The sequence below is a fragment of the Scyliorhinus torazame genome, chromosome 14 (assembly GCF_047496885.1).
Source record: "Scyliorhinus torazame isolate Kashiwa2021f chromosome 14, sScyTor2.1, whole genome shotgun sequence".
Taxonomy (NCBI): Eukaryota; Metazoa; Chordata; class Chondrichthyes; order Carcharhiniformes; family Scyliorhinidae; genus Scyliorhinus; species Scyliorhinus torazame.
This window is the reverse complement of record NC_092720.1, coordinates 97,303,240-97,328,185: the sequence shown is the minus strand read 5'-3', so window position 1 is coordinate 97,328,185 and position 24,946 is coordinate 97,303,240. Positions and strand designations below refer to the sequence as shown.

The 24,946-nt window shown below is 47.0% G+C and overlaps 1 protein-coding gene across 3 annotated transcripts in view; it reads left to right on the top strand.

Moving 5' to 3' along the window:
* LOC140389901 (2-acylglycerol O-acyltransferase 1-like) overlaps nt 1-24,424 on the top strand; it is a 47,223-nt gene extending 22,799 nt beyond the window's left edge. Inside the window, exons 6-8 of one of the 3 annotated variants that reach the window (XR_011934505.1) lie at nt 4,814-5,013; nt 11,287-13,431; nt 20,536-24,424. Coding sequence is in view for 2 of the 3 variants with exons in the window: in XM_072474532.1 (XP_072330633.1) it covers nt 4,814-5,013; nt 11,287-11,441 (355 nt within the window). In the remaining variant the exon portion in view is untranslated. Of the gene's footprint in view, nt 1-4,813; nt 5,014-11,286; nt 13,626-20,535 lie in introns of those variants that run through there. The other 2 variants (XM_072474532.1, XM_072474533.1) reach the window with 2 other exon arrangements.
* The last annotated feature ends 522 nt before the right edge of the window (nt 24,425-24,946 follow it).

Sequence of the window (24,946 nt, the reverse complement as noted above, 5' to 3'; positions counted from 1 at the left end):
TGCGTCACATGAACCAAGTTGTACCATAACATAACATAACATAAATGCGAACGAGAGAAGAAGAAAAAAAAAAAAACTTGAACAGTTGTCCAGTCAGACGACATCTGGAACGATAAACAACAACAGGTTATCATGTAAAATTGTGCAACTTGTTAAACATATGAACGGTATTATAAGTCCAGTCTAATGGGCTTGCGACGAGTTCGGGTTGACCGCCTCAAGGGTGGATCAAGAACCACCGGCTGCTGTGCAGGCATGGCCATGGGTGGCGATGGAAAGGGCGTGATGTGCGGCAGCTCCACAAAGTCATCCTCGGAAGCCTGTTGAGGATCTGGCGTGTGCGTACTGTGTGGCTGTGAGCGTGGAAGTCGGCGAAGGGCGCGCCGATTGCGGCGACGCACGGAACCATCCGGCATGCGAACCAGGAACGAGCGGGGAGCCACTTGTCGGAGGACTTCGGCCGGTGCTGACCAGCCACCATACGGTTGATGGACGCGTACTTTGTCTCCGGAGGACAGGGGGGGCAGGTCCGTCGCTCGTGTGTCGTACCGACTTTTCTGGCGATCACGCTGCAGTTGCATGTTCCGAAGAACCGCCTCATGGTCTGTTGTTGGTGCCAGGATGGAAGGTACCGTTGTCCTGAGGGAGCGACCCATTAGTAGCTGCGCTGGCGAGAGACCCGTGGATAGCGGGGCCGATCGATAGGCCAGCAAGGCAAGGTTAAAGTCTGATCCGGCAGCAGCCGCCTTGCACAGGAGCCGCTTGGCGATGTGGACACCCTTTTCAGCCTTCCCGTTCGATTGTGGATGCAGAGGGCTGGATGTCACATGAGTGAAACCATATGCTGCGGCAAAGGACGACCATTCACGGCTGGCGAAACAGGGTCCATTGTCTGACATGACAGTCCTTGGAATGCCATAGCGAGCAAATGTTTCCTTGCAGGCCCCAATGACTGCGGACGACGTCAGATCATGGAGAGGCATGACTTCCGGGTAGTTTGAGAAGTAGTCTATAATAACGATGTAATCTCTGCCGAGCGCGTGAAATAGGTCAACACCCACCTTCGCCCAGGGGGACGTCACCATCTCGTGTGGTAGAAGTGTTTCCGGAGGTTGCGCCGGCTGAAACCTCTGACAGGTTGTGCAGTTGAGCACCATGTTGGCTATGTCTTCATTAATACCCGGCCAATATACCGCCTCCCGGGCCCTTCGTCTGCATTTTTCGACGCCCAAGTGGCCTTCGTGTAGTTGATGAAGAATCATCTGGCGCACGCTGTGCGGAATAACGATCCTGTGTGATTTCATTAGGACCCCGTCTATGTTGGTGAGATCATCTCGCACATTATAAAACTGGGGGCACTGCCCTTTTAGCCACCCTTCCGTCATGTGGCGCATCACTCGCTGCAGAAGGGGGTCAGTCGCCGTCTCTGCGCGTATGTGAGCCAGACTAGGATCATCAGCTGGCAGATTTGCTGCTGTCAGAGTTACGTGTGCCTCAATTTGACGCACGAACCCCTCCGCATCTGGTGGTGTGCTCACTGCTCGGGAAAGAGTGTCCGCCACGATGAGCTCCTTCCCCGGAGTGTAGATCAGTTCAAAATCGTACCTCCTGAGTTTAAGTAAGATGCGCTGGAGGCGAGGAGTCTTGTCGTTCAGGTCTTTGTTAATGATGTTGACCAGGGGGCGGTGGTCAGTTTCGACCGTAAATCGTGGCAGGCCATACACATAGTCGTGGAACTTGTCCAGTCCAGTTAACAAGCCCAGGCATTCTTTTTCGATTTGCGCGTAGCGCTGTTCGGTAGGGGTCATGGCTCGTGAGGCATATGCAACCGGGGCCCATGACGACGTGCTGTCTTTTTGCAGGAGTACCGCTCCAATACCAGATTGGCTGGCGTCTGTTGAGATCTTTGTAGGGCGAGTCGTGTCAAAGAAGGCCAGCACTGGTGCCGTGACCAGTTTGTGCTTGAGCTCCTCCCATTCCCGCTGATGCGATTGGTGCCAGTTGAATTCTGTCGATTTTTTTACGAGATGGCGCATATTTGTTGTATGAGAAGCCAGGTTGGGAATGAACTTCCCAAGGAAGTTGACCATGCCCAGGAATCTTAAGACAGCCTTCTTGTCAGCCGGTCGTGGCATGGCTGTGATGGCGCTAACCTTGTCTGCATCGGGACGGACCCCTGACCTTGAGATGTGGTCCCCGAGGAATTTCAGCTCCGTCTGGCCGAAGGCACACTTCGCACGGTTGAGACGCAGGCCATTTTGTCGTATGCGGGTAAAGACACGTCGTAGACGATGCATGTGTTCCTGCGGAGTGGTGGACCAAATGATGATATCGTCCACATATACACGTACCCCTTCGATGCCTTCCATCATCTGCTCCATAATGCGGTGGAAAACTTCAGATGCTGAAATGATGCCGAATGGCATCCGGTTGTAGCAGAATCTGCCAAAAGGGGTGTTGAATGTGCATAGTCTTCGGCTGGCCGGGTCCAGTTGGATCTGCCAGAATCCTTTGGACGCATCCAATTTAGTGAATATTTTGGCTCGCGCCATCTCGCTGGTGAGGTCTTCTCGTTTCGGGATGGGATAGTGTTCCCGCATGATGTTGTTATTCAGATCTTTAGGATCTATACATATACGGAGCTCACCAGAGGGCTTCTTTACACAGACCATGGAGCTGACCCATGGCGTGGGCTCCGTGACCCTGGATAGGACCCCTTGGTCCTGAAGAATCTGCAGTTGTGCCTTGAGGCGGTCTTTGAGTGGCGCAGGAACCCTGCGAGGTGCGTGAATGACAGGGATGGCGTCCGGTCTGAGTCGAATCTTGTACGTGTATGGCAATGTCCCCATGCCTTCAAAAACCTCCTGGTTGTGAGCAAGGAGGGAATGGAGATTTGCGTGGAACTCAGCATCCGGGAAGTCGGATATCTCATCTGGAGAGAGAGACATAATGCGCTGTACCAGGTGAAGGACCTTACACGCCTGTGCGCCCAGTAACGAGTCCTTTGATGAGCCGACAACTTCGAAGGGGAGTGTGGCCGTGTACATCTTGTGAGTCACCTGTAGCTGGCAAGATCCTATGGACGGGATGACGTTCCCGTTATAGTCAACCATCTTGAGCCGGGATGGCGTGATGGGTGGTTTGACCTTCATGGCCTGGACTGCAGAGTAAGCAATCAGGTTGGCGGATGCGCCGGTGTCCAGACGGAAGGCGACGCGCGATCGGTTGACCGTCAGGGTGGCACACCACTCATCGGCTGGATTGATGGCATTGACCTTGTTGACATCAATGACGGAAACGCGGAAGGCATCCTGGTCATCTGCATCACTTAACTGGAAGTCTTGATGCGTGGGCTGGACGGTCCTGACTTGTCTGCGAGATTGTCGAGGATGCGCCGGATCCATGGGTTGAGCCGAACGACAGTGGGCTGCGTAGTGGCCCATCTTGCCACATCTGAGGCACTGTCGGTTTTTTGCAGGACATTGCCCTTTTAAATGTAGAGCTCCACAATTGCCGCACGTCATGACGTCACGGCGTTCGTTGCGCCACTGCGCATGCGCAGTGCGATCTTGCGGTGGGCGCGCCTGCGCAGTGCGTCCCTCGTTGTGGCCGTTATTTTTGGCGCGCACCTGCGCGGGAGACCGCGAAAAGCGCGGGAAGCGGCCGCTGTCGTCCGGGCCGTGGGTTGGGAAGTAATCGACGGCCTGGATGCGTTCGACGTCGTGGGCGGCCTGGCTTGCCGATTCGACGGCTGGGGACCCCCTCCGTGCCAACTCGGACGCCTGAAATCGGGCAAAACGGCAGGTAGCATTTTCGTGGAGGACACAGGCTTCCACAGCAGACGCTAAGGTGAGGCTTTTCATTTTAAGAAGCTGCTGGCGTAGGCCACTAGAGGCAACGCCAAAAACAATCTGGTCCCTGATCATGGACTCTGTGGTGGTGCCGTAACCGCAGGACTGCGCTAGAATCCGGAGGTGCGTCAAGAAGGGTTGAAAAAGCTCCTCCTTACCTTGCAGGCGTTGCTGAAAGAGGTATCTTTCAAAACTTTCATTTACTTCAACTTGAAAGTGCTGGTCCAGTTTGAGGATGACCGTGTCATATTTGGCTTGGTTTTCGCCTTCTTCGAACACCAGTGAGTTGAAGACGTTGGTGGCGTGCTGACCTGCGTAGAAGAGGAGCATTGCAATCTTCGTGTCATCCGAGGCATTCTGTTTTTCGGTGGCACGGATGTACAGGTCAAATTGCTGCCTGTAGAGCTTCCAGTTGGTACCTAGGTTCCCCGCGACTTGCATCGGCTGCGGTTTGTCGGTGTGGTCCATGTCCAGAATGGCAGGTTAGTAGGCAGGTATCGATCCACTCCTGTACCATGTGGTGTTGGGTGTTCTGACACACAGATGAGCCAACACGGTTGCATATGGTACAACGCTATTTTATTTAAACTTACTATTTACAGTTTGGTCTTTGCACTCTGCACGTGGGGGTTCCCTGCTTGTGATGTTTTAACAGCTCTTTCTTGTTCCCTTCTCCCCAGACCTACTGACCACCAGGTGTCGTGCTCGTGCTTTTTATGTGGTTGGTGTTCTTGTCTGTGATTGGTTGTGGTGTTGTGTACTCTGATTTGCCTGTTAGTGTGTCCATCATGATGTGTGTGTTTGAATATCATGACAAAGGCCTCCCCCTGCTCCTATCTTCTATGTATCTATGTATTTATGTAATCAAGAGAGCCAAATTTAATTTTTCAGCCTTAAGTTGTGCATTCTGATTTGTTACAACTGAATTTACCGTTTGTACATTAATTCACAACTCTTTTCAGGGCGCATCTAGTCCCAGTCTTTTCCTTTGGGGAAAATGAACTCTTTAATCAGGTAAACAATCCAAAAGGGTCTTTTCTTCGAGCAACACAGGAGCGTTTGCAGAAGATTGCAGGATTGACAATGCCACTGTTTCATGCCAGGGGTGTCTTCCAGTACTGTTTTGGGTTGCTACCATACAGGAAACCTATTTACACAATAGGTAAGAAAAAATATAAAACATTATCACAACTTGAGCTATTTGAGTATTTCAAGACATTTTAGAGGTGTGGTGATAAAACAATTATTGAACAGATTCATTTTCATATCTGAGATAGGCTTGGAAACTACCTTTGATCATTATCTGAGTTTCTAAAGAAATACCTGACAAGATCTGCTCCTGTGGAGAGGAAGTCATTGCTACCACTAAGAATAATGATGTTCTGATGATAGGTTATTGACTTGAAAAGTTAACTCTCTTTCCCTCCATAGATGCCACCTGGCCTGCTAAGTATTTCCAGCTGTTTTTTGTTCTTATTTAAAATTACCAACATCGGCAGCATTTTGCTCTGGAATAAGTTTCAGTGTCACACTATTAAATGCTTTCAACTGCCTAATGTGACTAAGTGTATGCCAGTGAAGGCTGGCGTTCACTCTAGACTTCATTGGTTTACTTGACCACAAAACCTATAATGTTGCCTGAAAGCAGGTTTGAGATTTGCCACAGTAGTTCCCGGGTTCACACCACTATACATTAGTCATGGAGTCATACAGCACAGAAAAGCCCCTTCAGCCCATCGAGTCTGCAATGACAAAACTACAATAAATCTACACTGATCCCACTTTCGAGCACTTGGCCCACAGGCTTGAAAGTTATGACATTTCAAGTGCACATTCATGTACTTTTTAAAGGTTGTGAGGTTTCCCGCCGCTACTACCCTCCCAGGCAGTGCATGCCAGACTCCCACAATGCTCTGGGTGAAAATAGTTTTCCTCATGTCCCCGCTAAACCTCCTGCCCCTCGTTATTGATCCTTCAACTGAGGGGAAAAGCTGCATCCTATCCACTCTGTCCATACCCCTCATAATCTTTTACACCTCAATCAGGTCCCCCCCCCCTCAGCCCTTCTCTGCTCTAAATAAAACAATCCAAACCTAATTAGAACATAGAACATACAGTACAGAAGGAGGCCATTCGGCCTATTGAGTCTGCACCGACCCACTTAAGCCCTCACTTCCACCCTAGCCCCCTAACCCAATGACCCCTCCTAACCTTTTTGGACACTAAGGGAAATTTAGCATGGCCAATCCACCTAACCTGCACATCTTTGGAGTGGGAGGAAACCGGAGCACCCGGAGCAAACCCGCAAAGAGAAGGGGAGAACATGCAGACTCCGCACAGACAGTGACCCAGCGGGGTATCGAACCTGGGACCCTGGGGCTGGATTTGCCATCCCGCAGATCTCTCCAGTGCCGCCATCAAATACCTCCACTCTACCTGATCAAATACCTTCTCTGCGTCCAGTGCCACCAACACCTCCATCTCCCTTCCCTCTGCCAGAGAAAGGATCACATTCAGCAACCTCTTCACATTCGAGAACAGCTGCCTTCCCTTCAAATACCCTGCCTGGTCCTCCCCAATCACCTTCGGGGGACACCCTTCCAAACTTAACGCCAGCACCTTTGCCAATAACTTGGCATCTAAATTCAGCAGAGACATGGGCTTGTACGACCTACACTCAACCAGTTGCTTGTACTACTTTAGTAACAACGAGATGGAAGCCTGCCCCCCATCGTTTGCGGCAAAACACCCCTACCCACCGCATCTTCAAACATTCCAACCATGAACGCCGCCATTGTTTCTTTAAATTCCCCCACCGGCTCATCCAACCCTGCTCTATCCTCCTCCCCTGCCTCAGATACTCCAGCCCATCCAGAAATCCCCATCTCCGGTGGCTTTGACCTATACAAGTCCCCATAAAATTCTTCAAATACTTTATTAATCTACTCTGGAGCCACCACCACCTTCCCGGTCCTATTCCATACCCGAACAATCTCCCTCGCCACTGCCTCCCTCTGGAGCTGGCTGGCCAGCATACGTCCTGCCTTCACCCCATACTTGTAAACCGACCGCCTCACCCTTTTCAACTGACACACCGCTTTTCCCATGGACAATTGGTCCTGCAGTTTCTTCCTACTGGCCAGGAGATCCGGATCCGGGTCCCCGCATACCTCCCATCCACCTCCAAAATCTCCTCTATCAGTCGTTGGCATTCCTCTCTATCCACCTTAGCCTCGAATGAGATCATCTCGCCCCCCCTCACTACCACCTTCAGAGCCTCCCAAATCACCGACTGCGAAACCCACCCCCTTGTAATTAAACCCCACATATTCCTCGATCACCGTCCCAATCTTGTCACAGGAGCTTTGGTCCGCTAGCACGTCCGTTCTCCAACCTTGCCTCTGGGCTGCCCCCTTCTCCAAAACCACATCAATCCAATGCGGAGCGTGATCTCAAATCATGATTGCTGAGTGCTCTGACCTCCTAACCCCAGCCAATAGCACCTTTGCCACCACGAAAAAGGTCAATCTTCGAATACACCATGAGTACCAGAGAGAGAAACAAATGTTCCTTCGGATGTAAGAACCTCCACTGGTCCATTCCTCCCAGCTCCCTCATGAGCCCAGCCAATGCATTTGAACTCCCCCCCCCCCCCCCCCCCCCCCCCCGCCCGACTGGGTCAGCAAGCGTGGCTGGGACCTGTCCACCTTCGGTTCCCATATTTCAATCCACACACACCCTTACCCCCCCCCCCCACCACCCCCCCCCCCCCGCCCCAACATTCTATCTGCTCATGAATGTCCAGATCCGTGATGGCTCTCAACACCCTCTTCACAAACCCTGCATCATCCCAGTTAGGGCCATATATGCTCGCCAGTGCCACCAACCACCCTTATAGCGCCCACATCACTATCACGTACCTGTCCCCCTGATCCGGCACCACCTTCTCCATCTGAAACCTCACCCTCTTGCCCACCAATACCCCTACCCTCCACAGCCCTACTATCAAAACCAGAGTGAAAGGCCTGACTAACCCAACCCTTCCTAAGCCTCACCTGATCCTTCACACTCAAATGTGTCTCCTGCAGCATCACCACATTGACCTTTAAGCTCTTCAAATGTATAAAAACCCTTGATCTCTTCACCGGCCCCCCTAACCCCCTTGCATTACACGTCACTATTCTGCCCCTCCTATCTGCCATCATCATGGCCCGGGCCCTGCCCCTCAAGCCTGCCCGCCCCATCCTTTTGTTACAGTCGAACCCCTCCCTCCACCCCACCCCACTCCCAGAATCCCCCCATCCTCTTCCTCTTGCAAGCACCTTTCCCAGTATCGATCCCATCCCCCCAGCCCATCGAACCCTATTCGACCAGGTTCCAATGATCATGGCACCTCCCCCCATCACACTCCCATTCACTAGCCAACCTTTGTTTACTAGTGCAGAGACTCCTTCCCAGGCCCCGCTCCTCCCAAACCCCTCTACCATACCTCAGTCCTGGAAAAACAAACAAAACCAGTGCAATACCCCGCCTCCAGAAAGCCAACATAACTCCAAAGCCGAATATACTTGTAACTGACTATAAACAAAGGTAAAGTACCCTCCCCCATTCAACCAACACAAAACCCGTACGTTCCCACCATCAAATACAAAACGAGAAACAACAAAAAGAGATAAAGACAAAGTCCCCTCAATCCCAGTTCCAGTCACATCTCTTATTTCTGTCCCAACCCTTCAGCCTTCACGAACGCCTCTGCTGCCTCCACAAAGTAGAAATCCCTTGAGTTGAACATCACCCTGAACTTTTCAGGGTAGACAACTCCAAACCTCACTCCTTTGCTGTACAGTGCCTCTTTCACCCCCCTCCCCCCCCCCCTTCTCATCAGTTCCACCTCAAATCTTGATATATTGGAATACCAATGCCTTCCCTCTCATCATTGCTTTGCCCAACTCAGGACCTTCTCCTAACTCAGGACCTTCTCCTTAACATGAAAGTTATAACTGCCCTTGGTGAATCCCAGCCCTGGGTCACTGTCCTTGCGGAGTTTGCACATTATCCCCGTATCTGCGTGGGTTTCACCACCACAATCCAAAGATGTCCAGGTTAGGTGGATTGGCCACGCTACATTGCCCCTTATTTGGAAAAAGAAAATAATTGGGTACTCTAAATTTTTTTTTTTTTAAATAACTGCCCTGGGTGGCTCATTTGCTTTCGGCTTGGGCCCGAGTGACCAATATGCCCTGTCCAGCTCATAGCGGGAGGGTTCTTCTCCCTCTCTCAAAAGCTCTGCCAGCAACTTCGCAAAGTACTCGGTTGGCCTTGGGCCCTCCACCCCCTCAGGCAGGCCTACATTCCATAGATTTTACCGCCTTGACCTGTTCTCCAGGTCCTCCACCTCTGAGCCCTTTGTCTCAAGCAGGAGCCACCTAACGTGCAATCTCCACCTACATGCCGTCATTGGAAGTCGTCTGCACCCTCTATAGTGAATCATATCCTTCCTATAGGGAGGCGAGAGCTGCACACGGTAATGTGGCCTAACAAACATTTTGTACAGCTCCAACATAACCCCCTTGCTCTTGTAATCTGTACTATGATTGATAAAGACAAGTGTCCCCTATGCCTTCTTAAACTACTCTATTCATCTGTCCAGAGGGATCTGTGGACAAGCCATTCATTGAGCACTCCCTTGTCTTGTTACTCCTTCCAAAGTGCATCACCTCGCACTTTCAGGGATAAATTCCATCTGCCACTGATTTGCTCATCTGACTAGCCCGTCGATATCTTCCTGCAACCTAAAACCTTCTCCCTCACTATTAACCACCCTGCCAATCTTCGTGTCATCCGCAAACGTACTTATCATCCCCCCAAAATCTTTATCCTTATAATTTATATATATATCACAAACAATAAGGGACCTAGCACTGACACCTATGGTACACCACTGGATCTCCAGTCACATAAACAGCCTCAACCACCACCCTCTGCCTCCTATTACAAAGCCAGTTTTGGATCCAACTTGCCAAGTTACTCTGTGGTTTTACCTTCTTTATCAGTCTTCCATATGGGACTTTGTCAACAGTTTTGCTGAAATCCATATAAACTACGTCAACCTCACTACTCTCATCTACTCACCTGATCACCTCCTCGAAATTCAATTAAATTTGTTAGGCCTCTGACAAGTCTTGGGTTGTGCAAAAGGCAATTTGTTCTTCAGCCTGCTATTTAATTTTTGAGCCCAAGAAGGCAGTAATTGAAACTTTGGAGCCTCATTGTTGTCAGAGTTTTTAAAAAATGTTTTCCTTACTTTTCCTGTCTGTTGCTTTGTTATGCTCTTTTAATGCAATCCTCTTTTCCCCATTTCCTTTATTTGTCTTTCTGTAGTTGATTTTATCTTATTGACATTACTTCCTTCCCCACCATTTCTGTTACCTTCTGCATCCTCAATACTCATCAGTAAAGAAGATAGACTGCTTGTCTCATTGCTTGACCAAGTCCCAGATGTCCGATTGTCCTTGTAATATCATCATCAATTTGCACATCCATCAATTTGCAGGGTTATATTTCTTTGAACTGAAGATTGAAGGAAAAGATTTAACTGACTGGATATGGCACAAGAAGTGCTGCACCATCAAATTTTGGGCCATCATCTTCATCCACAAGGATAATTTTACCCGAGCCTTCCATTACACTCTGTAAAAGCTTATGGAAGTTTGGGTTAGAGGTCATACATTTATACTTCTGTTGAGTGCAATCCTTAAAACAACCTGAAGAAGGTACATGGAAAAGAAACAAAACTTTTTTTCTTTAAACTTCCACTTCTGTGGGAGTAGAAGGAGCATTACCACCTTTCCTGAACCCATTAAAAAAAAAGCTAAAGACTCTTTGACATCCTTCGTCCCACCTCCAACTGTTGACCTACTTCTTGTACAAGCCAAACAATTTTCCACCTTTCTTGAATGGCAAGCTACCTCTGGGTACCTGCAGCCCTCCAACCACAAGCAAAAGAAATCCAGGCTACAAAATGGCAGACGTGATTTCATCTACTATCTAGCTCCTTATGCGGCATTTGTAACTTTTTTTCTGCTGCTGTAACTGTCAAAAGTACTTTTTAACTACAAAAAAATGGAACTGGCTTCCAGATTAATCACTTCCAGAACAAAATAGGTATATTTTAAAACTTTTGGTATTATACCTTAGTTTAAATTTAAAATCATATAAATCGGCAGTTGAAAATCAAAGCTTCTATCATTAGTTCAAAATTAGATTAAAGAGGTTTTGGAACTATTGAAAAAACTCTCAATTTTCTACTAATTCCACTATACTCCCAGTAAAGATGCCATTCTTCTGAAAATTACAGATAAACGTAAGGATGAGGAAAAATGACAGGACATGTGTTAGCACTCAAGAGTAATGCATTGCTGTGTTTGTTTTACAGTGGGAAAACCAATCATTGTACAGCAAAACAACGCCCCTTCAAATGAAGAGATTGACGCAATACATAGAAAATATATTGACGCATTAGTTAAGTTATTTGAAGAACACAAAGTTCAGTATGGAATTCAAGAAAAAGACCGTCTCCTTTTTGGTTGACTTTTAGCTTTAAACACCTAAATTCAGACAAAGAATATAGTCACACTGTAGGGGGTAAAATCAACTTTGGGAGATATGTATTTAGTTGAAGATGAAACCTTTATAATGCTTTGATTTTTGGACCCTTCATTATTTGCAACATTTGTGCAGCTTGACTTCAGCCGATAAACATAAATGTAGAAACATGTCTTGTTATGCAGAACAGTTGATGAACTGCACTTTACGATTAGCAGCTAAAGAGATGTTCCTTTATTAGATTAATCATTTTGCATTGGGCATGTGCTAAGTGAGCCTTCAACTTATACCACTCCATCAGCTGAAATGGAGATTTAAAAAGCTCTTCCAGAGAGTCTTGTATATTGGAATTATTTTAAAATCAGATTGCCTCATTATATAAACCATAAAAGTACTTCTCATTGGTGCAGTGGTTAGCACTGCTGCCTCACGGCGCTGAGGTCCCAGGTTCGATTCCGGCTCTGGGTCACTGTCCGTGTGGAGTTTGCACATTCTCCCCGTGTTTGCGTGGGTTTCGTCCCCTCAACCCAAAGATGTGCAGGTTAGGTGGATTGGCCACGCTAAATTGCCCCTTAATTGGAAAAACTGAATTGCGTACTCTAAATTCTTTTTTTTAAAGTACTTCTCATTACCAAAATGTGAAGTGTTTCTTTCAAATATCCTGAGTACCAAACATTGACTACATGACTGAAAATATTCCAAAACATGCTCACATTTTTATCAAGCAACCCTTACTTGTAATACAACCATTGAAGTACAACCATAAAAGAACATATAAGAGTACATTGTAGTTCGTGACCGTAAACGTTTAACATCTAGAAATTACAATCCAAAGATCACACACTTTTATTTTTAAAAGTATCATATCATTATTAATGACACTTGTTTCTTTGATCGTGTTTTTTAAAAAGAAATGAACTATCTGATGAATTATGAGTTAATAACGTGCATTTTTAATATGAATTGGGTGCTCTAAATTTCTTTTAAAAAGATCTTTATATTGCTTTTTTTATTCAAAGAACTTTTAAGTGCTCCTGTAAAGTACCTAAGCTGGTTAAATCATGTAATCAAACAAAACCTGGGTGCATCTCATTTAATAGATGACCCACAACCCAAAGATGTGCATGGTAAGTGGATTAGCCATACTAAATTGCCCCTTAATTGGAAAAAGAGTATTGGGTACTCTAAATTTAAAAAACTACAGTCACCAGATTTGTAAATTTAAACACATTTAATTTTAGTAATAACAATAATTATAATTAAATATGCAGCAAATTTAACTGTTTAACTAATTATTATCTAATTCCGAACACCCCCTCTTTAACTCACCCCACCATCTACACGCACACAAGACAGACAAGTAAACACAGAGGGGAAAAGAGGGGTGTAAAAATAATGATGGAAGTAAAAGCATAAGAGTCTTTGTTTCAGATGGCTGTCTTCTGGCACACATTCCTCCAGTCCAGGCTTTCAGTTCGAGGTTTCTGCTTTCAGTATGTAATAGTTTTCACTGTAGGTTCATTCAGGTTCAGAAATACAGCAGCTATGCAGCTTTTCTGGAGAAAGAGAGGGAGACTCACAGCTACTTCTCTGAGTGTCCAGGACCAGACGTTTTTTTCCTTGGTTCTCTGAATGCAACCCACATGGGAGAACCCAATCACCGTCTGTTGCCGGACAGGTTATAGCCTTTTGGCCAATTTATTGGCCACCAGCCAACCTATCGAACCGGGTCTTTCTGTTCTCTCGGGTGGCAAAAAGTCTGAGTTCTGCTGTTTGAAAGCTTGCACAGTGTACTATTTTGTAACTTTTGAGTTCCTCACTTCCTCTGCTTTACTTAAAGGTATATGTCCATTAAACATCCATGGATTAGAAATGATAATTGAAAAATAAAAGTAATGGATAATAAGGGAATCAACAGGACGGGCCCCTCCCTAAAAGGACTGTAACGTCAAGTGAACAGACATTTTATTATGAGGTATGCAAGACATAAATCACAAACACATATCCATTCATCATTATATAAGTTCCCTTCCTAGTCTCTACATTGGTAACTAGTCAGCCCTAAAACACTTGAAAAAGCATCCACTATCACATTATCTTTTCCAGGGATGTCTGCAATTTTAATATTGAAATTGTTGTAACAATAAACTCCAACGGAATAATCTTGCACTCCAGGTTTTGAACTTTTCTACAAATTCAAGCGGATTATCGTCCGTATAAACTAAGCTTTGTTGATTGTCATGCCGGACATATACTTCAAAGTGCTGAAGGGCTAGTAGTAAGGCTCAGGCTTCCTGTTCAATGGTGGAATACTTTCTTTGGCACAGACTTTTTTTGAAAAACATCTATTCTGCATCATCATCTTGTAATAGAACTGCCCCTCCCCAGCTCACAGGCATCAATGGCCATTTTAAATGGTCGTGAAAAGTCTAGGGTGGCCAGCACTGGTACGCCCACTAACAGGGACCACAATCTCCCAAACTCTACTTGGCGTTCTGTGGACCACACCATTGTCACTGTTGTTTCTGAAACATATCTAACATGCACTGGATTTCCGCCTCTAATTGAACGAGTCTCCATGGTTTTAGTTGAAACGGATGTTCCGTTATTGGTCTTAGTTCTTGGATTTGTTTATTGTCACCTGTACCGAGGTACAGTGAAAAGTGTTATTCTGCATACAGTCCAGACAGATCATTACATACATGAAAAAAACATAGGGTATACATAAATGTACAATGTAAATACATAGACACAGGCATCAGGTGAAGCATACAGTACTACTCAGTGGAGAAGATGTGTGAAGAGATCAGATCAGCCCATAAGAGGGTCATTTAAGAGTCTGGTAACAGCGGGGGAGAAGCTGTTTTTGCATCTGTTAGTGCGTGTTCTCAGAATTTTGTTTCTCCTGCCCAATGGAAGAAGTTGGAAGAGTGAATAAGCCAGGTGGGAGGGGTCTTTGATAATGTTGCCCGCTTTCCCAAGGCAGCGGGAGGTGTAGACAGAGTCAATGGATGGGAGGCAGGTTCATGTGATGGACTAAGCTGTGTTCACAACTCTCTATAGTTTCTTATGGTCTCGGGCCGAGCAGCTGCCATACCAGGCTGTGATGCAGCCAGATATGTTGCTTTCTATGGTGCATCTGCAAAAGTTGGTAAGAGTCAATGTGGACATGCCAAATTTCCTTAGTTTCCTGAGAAAGATGGGGTCCTGTAGTGCTTTCTTGGTCGTAGTGTCAACGTGGGTGGACAAGGACAGATTGTTGGTGATGTGCACACCTAGGAATTTGAAGTTGTCAATCATCTCCACCTTGGCATCATTGATGCATACGGGTGTGTACGATACTTTGCTTCCTGAAGTCAATGAATAGCTCTCAGTTTTGCTGGCATTGATGAAGAGATTGTTGTTGTTAAACCACTCCACTAGGTTCTCTATCTCCCTCCTGTACTCTGATTCATCATTGTTTGGGATCCGACCCACTACAGTCGTGTCATCAGCAGACTTGTAGATGGAGCTGGAGCCAAATTTTGCCACACAGTCGTGTGTGTATAGGGAGTATACTAGGAGGCTAAGTACGCAGCCTTGCGGGGCACTGGTATTGAGGACTATCATGGAGGAGATGTTGTTTACCTTATTGATTGTGATCTATGGGTCAGAAAGTCGAGGATCCAGTTGCTAGTCCATGTTCAGAGTTTACTATGTTTACATCATGACTAATTAATGGAGTGCACTCCGGTGTGGCCACACAAAAATATATATATTTTTCCCGTATCTTTATTAGATATTCACACTGTTCTGCTTCTAAATAGGCAAACTGGGCTTCTAATTGTCCTCAGGTGACTGTATTTGTTGGTCTTACTATGGAGGGTTATTCTGTGTACTTTCTCCTTCTTCTTCGCCCTCACTCTTCCCATTACTGTCTTCTAACATTACTTGTACCACCTGACACACTTGACCCTTTTCATCTTACGAAAAGTTATTTTAACTGTTTGATACACAAACTAAAAATTATGTCCTGGAAAATTTTAGACATGAAGTTAGAACCCTGGTCAGATTGCAATTCTAAAGGTAGGCCTTTAGAAAAACATGTGGAAAAACTGGGTCAACATTTCTACTACTACCTTAACTGTAATTGTTCTCAAACCTATAGCTTCCGGAAATCGTTAGTCATATCGATGACCATAAGAATATACTGATGCCCTGTCTTCATTTTAGACCACCGTCCTATGCCGTCGACCAGTGCCAGACTAAATCGTTCTTTAAACACTGGTGTGGGTATTAAAGGTGCGGGTTTAATCACATGTTGTGGTTTATCTACAGGTATGACAGGCTATACAGAATTGCACTACATTCAGGGCAGCATGGTGGCGCAGTAGGTTAGCACTGCTGCCTCACGGCGCCGAGGTCCCAGGTTCGATCACGGCTCTGGGTCACTGTCCGTGTGGAGTTTGCACATTCTCCACGTGTCTGCGTGGGGTTTGCCCTCACAAACCAAAGAGCAGGGTAGGTGGATTGGCCATGTTAAATTGCCCCTTAATTGGAAAAAATGAATTGGGTACTCGAAATTTAAAAGAAAAAAAGAATTGTACTACATCCTTATGCAGTCCTGACCAGGAGAAATGCTTGTTGATTGATGCTGAGTTTTCGGAATTCTATCACCTCTCTGACCTCCTTCAGTAGCCTCAAAAACAATCCATCTGGTCCTGGTGACTTATCAACTTTCAAGGATACCATCCCTTTGAATACTTCCTCTCTCTTTACGATTATCCTAGCCAATATCTCAGTGTTCCTCCTGGACCATTCCTATCTGCATCATCCATTTCCTTTGTAAACACGGAGACATCAATATCAATTTAAATCCCTTCCCATGGCCTCTGCAGCTACACATAAGTTCCCTTCTTCATCTCTGACAGGTCCCACTTTTTCCATAACTATCCTTTCACCATTGTTATGGGCCAGGGTTTAGAGAAGCCCAAAGTGTATCATGGAGGTCACCTGACCCACAACTTTTAATAGATTGTAGTATGGGGAGCACACAGCTCACTCTACAGGTGTGGTACAGCAGAAATGGAAAAGCATTTTTAAAAAGCAAAACAATGTTTATTCTATGAACTCAAGTTAACCTTTTTAAATCATACAGTGAACATCTTAGTAACCATTAATTCGAATACAACCTCCAAAGAATACAACGCTAAGTAATCCTTTAAGCTTTCCTTTTGACATCCATTACACTTAAAACATCTTTTACCAGAAGCACATCAGGTTAAAGTCACTCCTGTTATTAGTTTTAAATCGCCAGGATCGATTTACAGTCTTTAGATTACAGAGAGAGATTCATACACCTGGCTGTGACTGCAGCTATCCAGCTCTGAAAACAAAACGAAAACACACCCTGCAGCAAACAGCCTAAAACGAAAGTTAAAAGCGGACAGACAGCCCAGCTCCACCCACTCTCTGACATCACTGCACTGGGAAACACACATTTCTTAAAGGTACTCACACTACATATATTTATGTACACACCCATTTATAAACACCCATTTCTTAAAGGTACTCTCACATGACACCTCCCCCCCAAGAAAAAAAAACCATCAACTTCAAGATGGTTTCATTTTTCACCTTTTCATTATCCTTTAAGAAATGCACACAGTAAATATACTTTTTCATGTCAAAAAAACAACACACGGAAACAGGTATAATAATATAGACCATTTTTTCCCCTTCTTCCTCCAACTGGAATCCTTCTCGATTGACAGTCTCTTTGAACAAGAAGGTCTCTGCACGATCCGTCCATTTCTCTACGCCTTGGCATTTCTCTTTAAAGTCAGATACTCTATAGAGTTCATAGAATTTACAGTGGAGAAGGAGGCCATTCAGCCCATCGAGTCTGAACCAGCTCTTGGAAAGAGCACACAACCCAAGGTCCACACCTCCACCCTATCCCCATAACCCAGTAACCCCATCCAACACTAAGGGCAATTTTGGACACTATGGGCAATTTAGCATGGCCAATCCACCTAACCTGCACATCTTTGGACTGTGGGAGGAAACCGGAGCACCCGGAGGAAACCCACGCATACACAGGGAGAACGTGCAGACTCTGCACAGACAGTGACCCAAGCCGGGAATCGAAACTGGGACCCTGGAGCTGTGAAGCAATTGTGCTTTCCACAATGCTACCGTGCTGCCCATTCAATCTGATCACAGTTTAGTTCAATCTGATCACAGAGTCCCTTGTAATTCTCCAACACAGGAGCATTGGTTATCACAGCTTTCAGGCAGCCAAATGCCTGGTGAAAGTCTGCTGTCCACTGAAATTTTCGACGTTCCTTTTAAATGTTGTCTCGCCAATTCACCTGCTCTATTTAATCGTTCCCTAAAATTTGACACGTAATCCAACAATATAATTTCTGATTTCTCACTCACCAATTTTTCCTTAATCAATTTAATTGGTCCTCTTAACTCATGACCAAAAATTAGTTCAAAAGGACTAAATTTGGTTGATTCATTAGGTGCATCCCTAATTGCAAACAGTATGAATGGAATTCCTTTATCCCAATCCTCTGGATAATCGTGACAATAAGCTCTCAACATTGTCTTTAATGTCTGATGCCACCTTCTAACGCTCCCTGTGATTTTGGATGGTATGCAGTTGATTTAAATTGTTTTATTCCTAAGCTATCCATAACTTCTTTGAATAACCTTGAGGTAAAATTCGGTCCTTGATCCGATTGTATTTCTGCGGATAGCCCATATCTAGTAAAGAATTTAAGTAACTTCTCCACAATCTTTTTAGCTGTAATATTACGTACTGGAATGGCCTTTGGAAACCTAATAGACACATCCATTATATTCAAAAGGCATTGATTCCCACTTTTCGTTTTAGGAAGCGGTCCAACGCAATCAATTAGGACCCTTGTAAAAGGTTCCTCAAATGCTGGAATGGGTATTAAGGGTGCTGGTTTTATCACTGCTTGAGGTTTCCCTATCACTTGACATGTGTGACATGATTGACAAAATTTAACTACATCTTTATGTAGTCCAGGCCAATAAATGTATTTCTGGATTTTAGCTTGAGTTTTCCTTATTCCCAAATGACCTCCCACTGGTACGTCATGTGCAACTCGCAACACCTCCTTTCTATACCCTTCCGGCAATACTGCTTGATGAATTTCTGCCCACTTTTCATCCGCCTGCATATGTAAAGGTTTCCATTTTCTCATCAAGACATCACTTTTACGGTAATAGTAATACACTCAGATTCCTCTTCTGTGAATGCTTCCTGATACATCCGTTTTATTTCTATATCTTTTTGTTGTAACTCTGGCAATATTCCTGAACTAAAAATATCCGCCTCATCCTCCACCTGTTCTTGTTCTTTTTCAAAGGTCTAATCAAAAATCGTTTCTGATAATTGCACTTCAACTTCATCTTCACTCTTTGATTTCTCCTCTTGTCTTAACCTGGGACTTTACAACCTTGTTCCTACACAATCTGGAAAAATCCCAGGATATTTGTCCTTCAACACTTCAGTTGTCTGATTTTCCACTGGCTTATCAACCACAATAGGCATCACTCCCACCTGCGATCCAGCTATATCATTACCCAAGATAAACTGTATTCCTGGACAAGATAGTTTCTCTGTTACTCCTGCTACCACTTCACCACTCTTCACTGGACTTTCCAACCTTACCTTATATAATGGAACACTACTACTCTCACCCTGAATTCCACATATTACCATCTTTTCTGGCAACATTCTTCCCAAACTACATAACTCCTCATCCCTTACCATTAAAGATATACTAGCTCCCGTATCTCTTAAAATTGTGACTTCTTTAACTGTATATACCAGTCACACCCCACCCAACTTTTACTAGACGACTTAAGGACGGTACAGTAAGCCAGTTTAGAGCAGCCAGGTGGACCCTTCTTTTGCAGGGACGGGACAGCACTGTTAAAAGGACCAAGACCCACACTTTCCTAGCCGACAACCTTCAATACCCAGGCACCCCCCACAAATGTGAAATCATCTCACCGCACCACAACACAGGCCCCTTTATCGCAAAAACACCCCCCCAGAAAGATAGGTAGTTCACCCCAGAGCCCCCAGAACACAGACGCGTGCGCCCCTTTAAGAATATATGTGGATGGTTCTTCCACTGTATTAGACGGGAAGCGCATTACAGGATGCGGCATCTATGTCGAGGACGCGCCCTAGAAGAAATCTCCTGAAAACTACCAGGACACTTAGGCGCGCAGGTGGCAAAACTAGCAGCCATTGCGTACATCATAGATCACCCAGATTCCTTCCCCAGCCCAGCAGACATATACTCGAACAGCCTCTATGTCTGTGACAGCCTCACAGAATTCCTACCCCTGTGGAAAGCAAGAGGATTTGTTTCCGCGGACGGAAAAACCCTCCCTTCAGCCCCATTGCTCCGGCACATTTTAGACAAAGCACAGGACAGGATATTTGGCATTGTTAAAGTTCCAAGTCACCACCGTTCCTCCCCACCTAGAAATGTAAAAGCTGACGCACTGGCTAAAGCAGGTTCCAGACATGGACAATTTTGGAACCCCCCCCGAAAGCGCCCCAGTGAATGCAGTTCAGGCCTCACAGACTAATATCGAGGATTTAGTGCAGACCCAGAAGCAAGATAGGAATCTCAGGGAGATTTTAAAAGGAAGCTTTCCAACCCCATACAATAGGTTTAAAAATGCACTGACCACACTGTCATGATATCCAGATCAGCATACCATGGTGCAATCACACACACACTGATGGACAGGCATTTGGACCAACCAGTACACACACATCGCAGCCAATCACTAGTAAGAGCACACGCACTATAAAAGGGGGAACATGAGAGTTCCCGCTCATTCTGGTAGGAGACAGCTCGGGACACAGAGCTTGCAGTGTGACACTCAGACATAGACCATGTGCTGAGTGCCTCACCAACATTAGTGATAGGGCTAGGTCCATAGGTTAGCTGGTAGCGAATGTACCCAAGTCTATAGTTAGTTGCACCTGTTAGTTAACATAATAAAATCAAGTTATGTTGGCTCATTTGTGTATCAGGGCACCCAACATGACATGATACCACGAGTGGATGCAGACCAGCGACTGTGAGACCTTCCTGCACGATTTCAGCAATCCGCCATCCTGATCCATGGAAAACATCAGCCCGCCGCAGCCGCTCCGAATTGCTGGCAATCTAGGTGTAAACTGGAATTTTTTCAAACAGCACTTCCAGCTATTCCTCGAGGCCACAGACAGGGAGAATGCATCGGACACCAGGAAGATAGCCCTTCTCCTCTCCACGGCGGGGCAACAGGCCAGCCACATCTTTAACTCCCTGGCATTCACAGAAGGCTAGGACAAAAAATAAATACAGAACGGTGCTGCTCAAGTTCGATGAACACTTCAGTGTGGAAGTAAAAGAGCTTCGAACGGTACCTATTTCAGCAGCGCCTACAGGGTAAGGATGAACCTTTTCAATCATACCTAACACACCTCCGCATCCTTGCGCAATCCTGCGGCTACGGGGCCACCTCTGACTCCATGATAAGGGATCAGATAGTTTTTGGGGTTGTGTCAGACACCCTACGCCAGCAGCTCCTTAAAGTGAAACAACTCACCCTAGCCACTGCAATTGAGACCTGTGTCCTCCATGAAAACACGACCAGCCGGTACTCCCATATCTAGGCGGCCGTAACGGCGTGGCACGGGGCCCCTGAGGCGGAGCGGGTCCAGTCGATTGAGTGCCTCCCGGCCCACGGCCCGGACGAGGGCAGGTATTCCGCGCGCTTTCCAAGGCCTCCCGCGCTGGTACGCGCCAAAAGAGGGGACGCTGAGGCAGAGGAACGCGATGCGCAGGCGCGCACGATGCAGGACCGCACCGCGCATGCGCGGTGGCGCAACGAACGTTACAAACGTAATGACATCACGATGTGCAGCCACTGTGGATCTGCACATTGAAAGTGGCAATGTCCTGCTAGAACCCGACAGTGCCTACGCTGTGGCAGGTTGGGCCACTATGCTGCCTGTTGTCGAGCACCTCAACCTGCCAACTCGCAACAATTCCGCCAGTCTCGCAGGACCGTGCGGGCCATTCAGCCTACATTCACTGGCTCACCTCCAGACACCTTGCAGACCGGCGACACCGATGACAGCGAGCCCTTCCGCGTTGCGGTCATCCATAAGAACAGGCTGTCCTCAAGTAGGCACCACCAGCAGCTGCCAGTCCACACCATTGATCCGGACGTTGAGTGGTGTGCCACCCTGACGGTCAACCGATCCCAAGTCACATTTTGCCTGGACACTGGTGCCTCTGCCAATCTGCTCACATGGTCAGCTTTCCAGGCATTAAAGGTCATACCACCCATTCTACCTTCCCACTGTCAATTGGTGGATTACAATGGGAACGTCATCCCGGCCACGGGGTCCTGCCAGCTGGAAGTCACCCACAACGCGCGCAGGGCCAAGCTGTCATTTGAGATCGTAGGATCCTTGAAGGACTCTCTGTTAGGCGCACAAGCGTGCAAGATTCTCCACCTCGTTCGGCGAGTCCACACTTTGTCTCCTGACGGCACATCTGACTTTCCAGGTGTAGACTTTAGGGCGCAGCTCCACTCAATCCTTGCGCACAACCAGGAGGTTTTCGAGGGCATGGGCCCTACACGTACAAAATACGGCTCAAACTGGATGCCACCCCAGTCATTCACGCCCCTCGTAGTGTCCCAGCACCCCTCATGGACTGCCTCAAGCAACAGCTGCAGGACTTGCAGGACCAAGGAGTGCTTTCCCGGGTCACGGAACCAACGCCATGGGTCAGCTCCATGGTGTGTGTGAAGAAGCCATCCGGCGAGCTCCGGATCTGCATTGACCCGAAAGACTTGAATTCCAGCATCATGAGGTAGCATTACCCTATACCTAAGCAGGAAGAGATCACGAGCGAAATGGCTCGGGCAAAAATATTTACCAAGCTTGATGCCTCAAAGGGCTTTTGGCAGATTCAACTGGATCCGTCCAGCCGGAAGCTCTGCACTTTCAACACTCCATTTGGCAGGTTCTGCTATAACAGAATGCCATTCGGCATCATTTCTGCTTCCGAAGTGTTCCATCGCATCATGGAACAGATGATGGAGGACATCGAAGGGGTGCGCGTCTACGTAGATGATATTATCATCTGGTCAATAACACCACAGGAGCACATCAGTCGTCTCCAGCATGTCTTTGCACGTATCCGAGATCAGGGCCTGCGCCTTAACCGAGCTAAATGCTCTTTTCGCCAGACTGAACTGAAGTTTTTGGGGGACCACATCTCTCGGTCGGGTGTCCGGCCGGATGTCGACAAGGTGGCAGCCATCACGGCCATGCAGCGGCCGTCAGACAAGAAGGCAGTGCTACGCTTTCTCGGGGTGGTCAACTTCCTGGGGAAGTTCATTCCCAACCTTGCCTCAAACACGACTGCTCTTCGCCACCTGGTCAAGAAGACCACGGAGTTCCAGTGGCTCCTGCACACCAGAGTGAATGGGAGGAGCCCAAGGTCAAGCTCACCACCGCCCCGGTATTGCCGTTTTTCGACACCACGCGGGAGACAAAGATCTCCACGGATGCCAGCCAATCGGGTATTGATGCGGTCCTCCTGCAACGGGATAACACCTCGTCATGGGCTCTGGTCGCCTATGCCTCGCGGGCCATGACCCCCACAGAACAGCGCTATGCGCAGATCGAGAAGGAATGCCTCGGATTGTTGACGGGCATTGACAAATTTCATGACTATGTCTATGGTCTTCCGCAGTTCACTGTAGAGACCGACCATCGCCCCCTGGTCGGCATTGTTCAGAAGGATCTAAACGACATGACCCCTCGCCTCCAGCGCATTCTGCTCAAGCTCCGGAGGTACGACTTTCAGGTTGTCTACACCCCGGGGAAGGAGCTTATCATCGCAGATGCTCTGTCTAGGTCGATCAACACACCGTCCGACCCCGAGGGGTGCATGTGCCATGCCGAGGCACAGGTAGCCTTCACATCGGCCAATCTGCCAGCCACTGATGCACGTCTGGCCCACATTCGCCGTGAGACTGCGGCTGAGGTTCTCCGCCAGGTGGCTCCCCGATCATTCGTTGTTCGCATGCTTGATGGCTCTATTCGCTGCCGCAATCGGCGGGCCCTTCGTTTGACACCGCGCTCGCTACGACACTCTGCACCGGTGCCATGCCCTCCTGTTGCCCCTGATGTTGACTTTGTTGAGCTTCCTGCCACGATGCATTTTCCTCTCTCGCCCGTCGATAGGCCCATTCCTCAGCCGGTGGCTCCTGACCCACTCTTGAGGCGGTCAACCTGAATTCGTCGCCCACCTGAGAGACTGAACTTATGAGCCTGTTTTGGTTTCTTTTCTTCCATTGGACTTACTGAACTTGTTTACAGTACCGTTGACATGTTTCTATTATCGTTCTGTGTTCGAGAGTTTGCATTTGTTCCGTTCTTGGTATACTTTTGTTCGTATGTTGCACCTGACATCTTCCTATGTATATAGTTAGCCTCCTGTACATTTTGTAGTTAATCTCACACACACATATTTAGTTGCACCCAGTCCACAATCTTATTTATTATCATGCAGGCACATATTTCTTGTGAAAAGGGGGGATGTCATGATATCCAGATCAGCATATCATGGTGCAATCACACACACACTGATGGACAGGCATTTGGACCAACCAGCACACACACAACATCGCAGCCAATCACTATTAAGAGCATAAGCACTATAAAAGGGGGAACATGAGAGTTCCCGCTCATTCTGGTAGGAGACAGTTCGGGACACAGAGCTTGCAGTGTGACACTCAGACATAGACCATGTGCTGAGTGCCTCACCAACATTAGTGATAGGGCTAGGTCCATAGGCTAGCTGGTAGCGAACATACCCAAGTCTATAGTTAATAAAATCAAGTTGTACCATCTACAGCTGTGTTGGTTCATTTGTGTATCAGGACACCCAACACGACACACACATGACGGTGTGATCCTAAAAGACACCCTTTCTGTGGTTCCTGAACAGGACAGGAATCAGCTTATTTGTTTGTTCCATGATAGTCATGGGCATCATGGAATTGACCCCACTACAGCCGACCTCAGGCAGCTCTGTTGGTGGCCGAATTTAAAGGAAGACGTCACGCACTATATAGAAAATTGCCTTATCTGTGCCCAAAACAATCCAGACAGATACGCAAAGAAAGCTCAGCTTAGCCACACCCACCCCGTTAATGGCCCCTGGACTAACCTCCAGATTGATTTTATAGGACCATTGCCCCTTCCAGGAATGGTTACAAGTATGTCTTAGTCATTATAGACACGTTTACAAAATGGGTAGAAGCATTCCCATCTAGAACGAACACGGCAAAGACAACCGCTAAGATTTTAACCCACCACATCTTTACGAGATAGGGACTCCCCCGCAGCATTGAATCCGACCAAAGTTCCCATT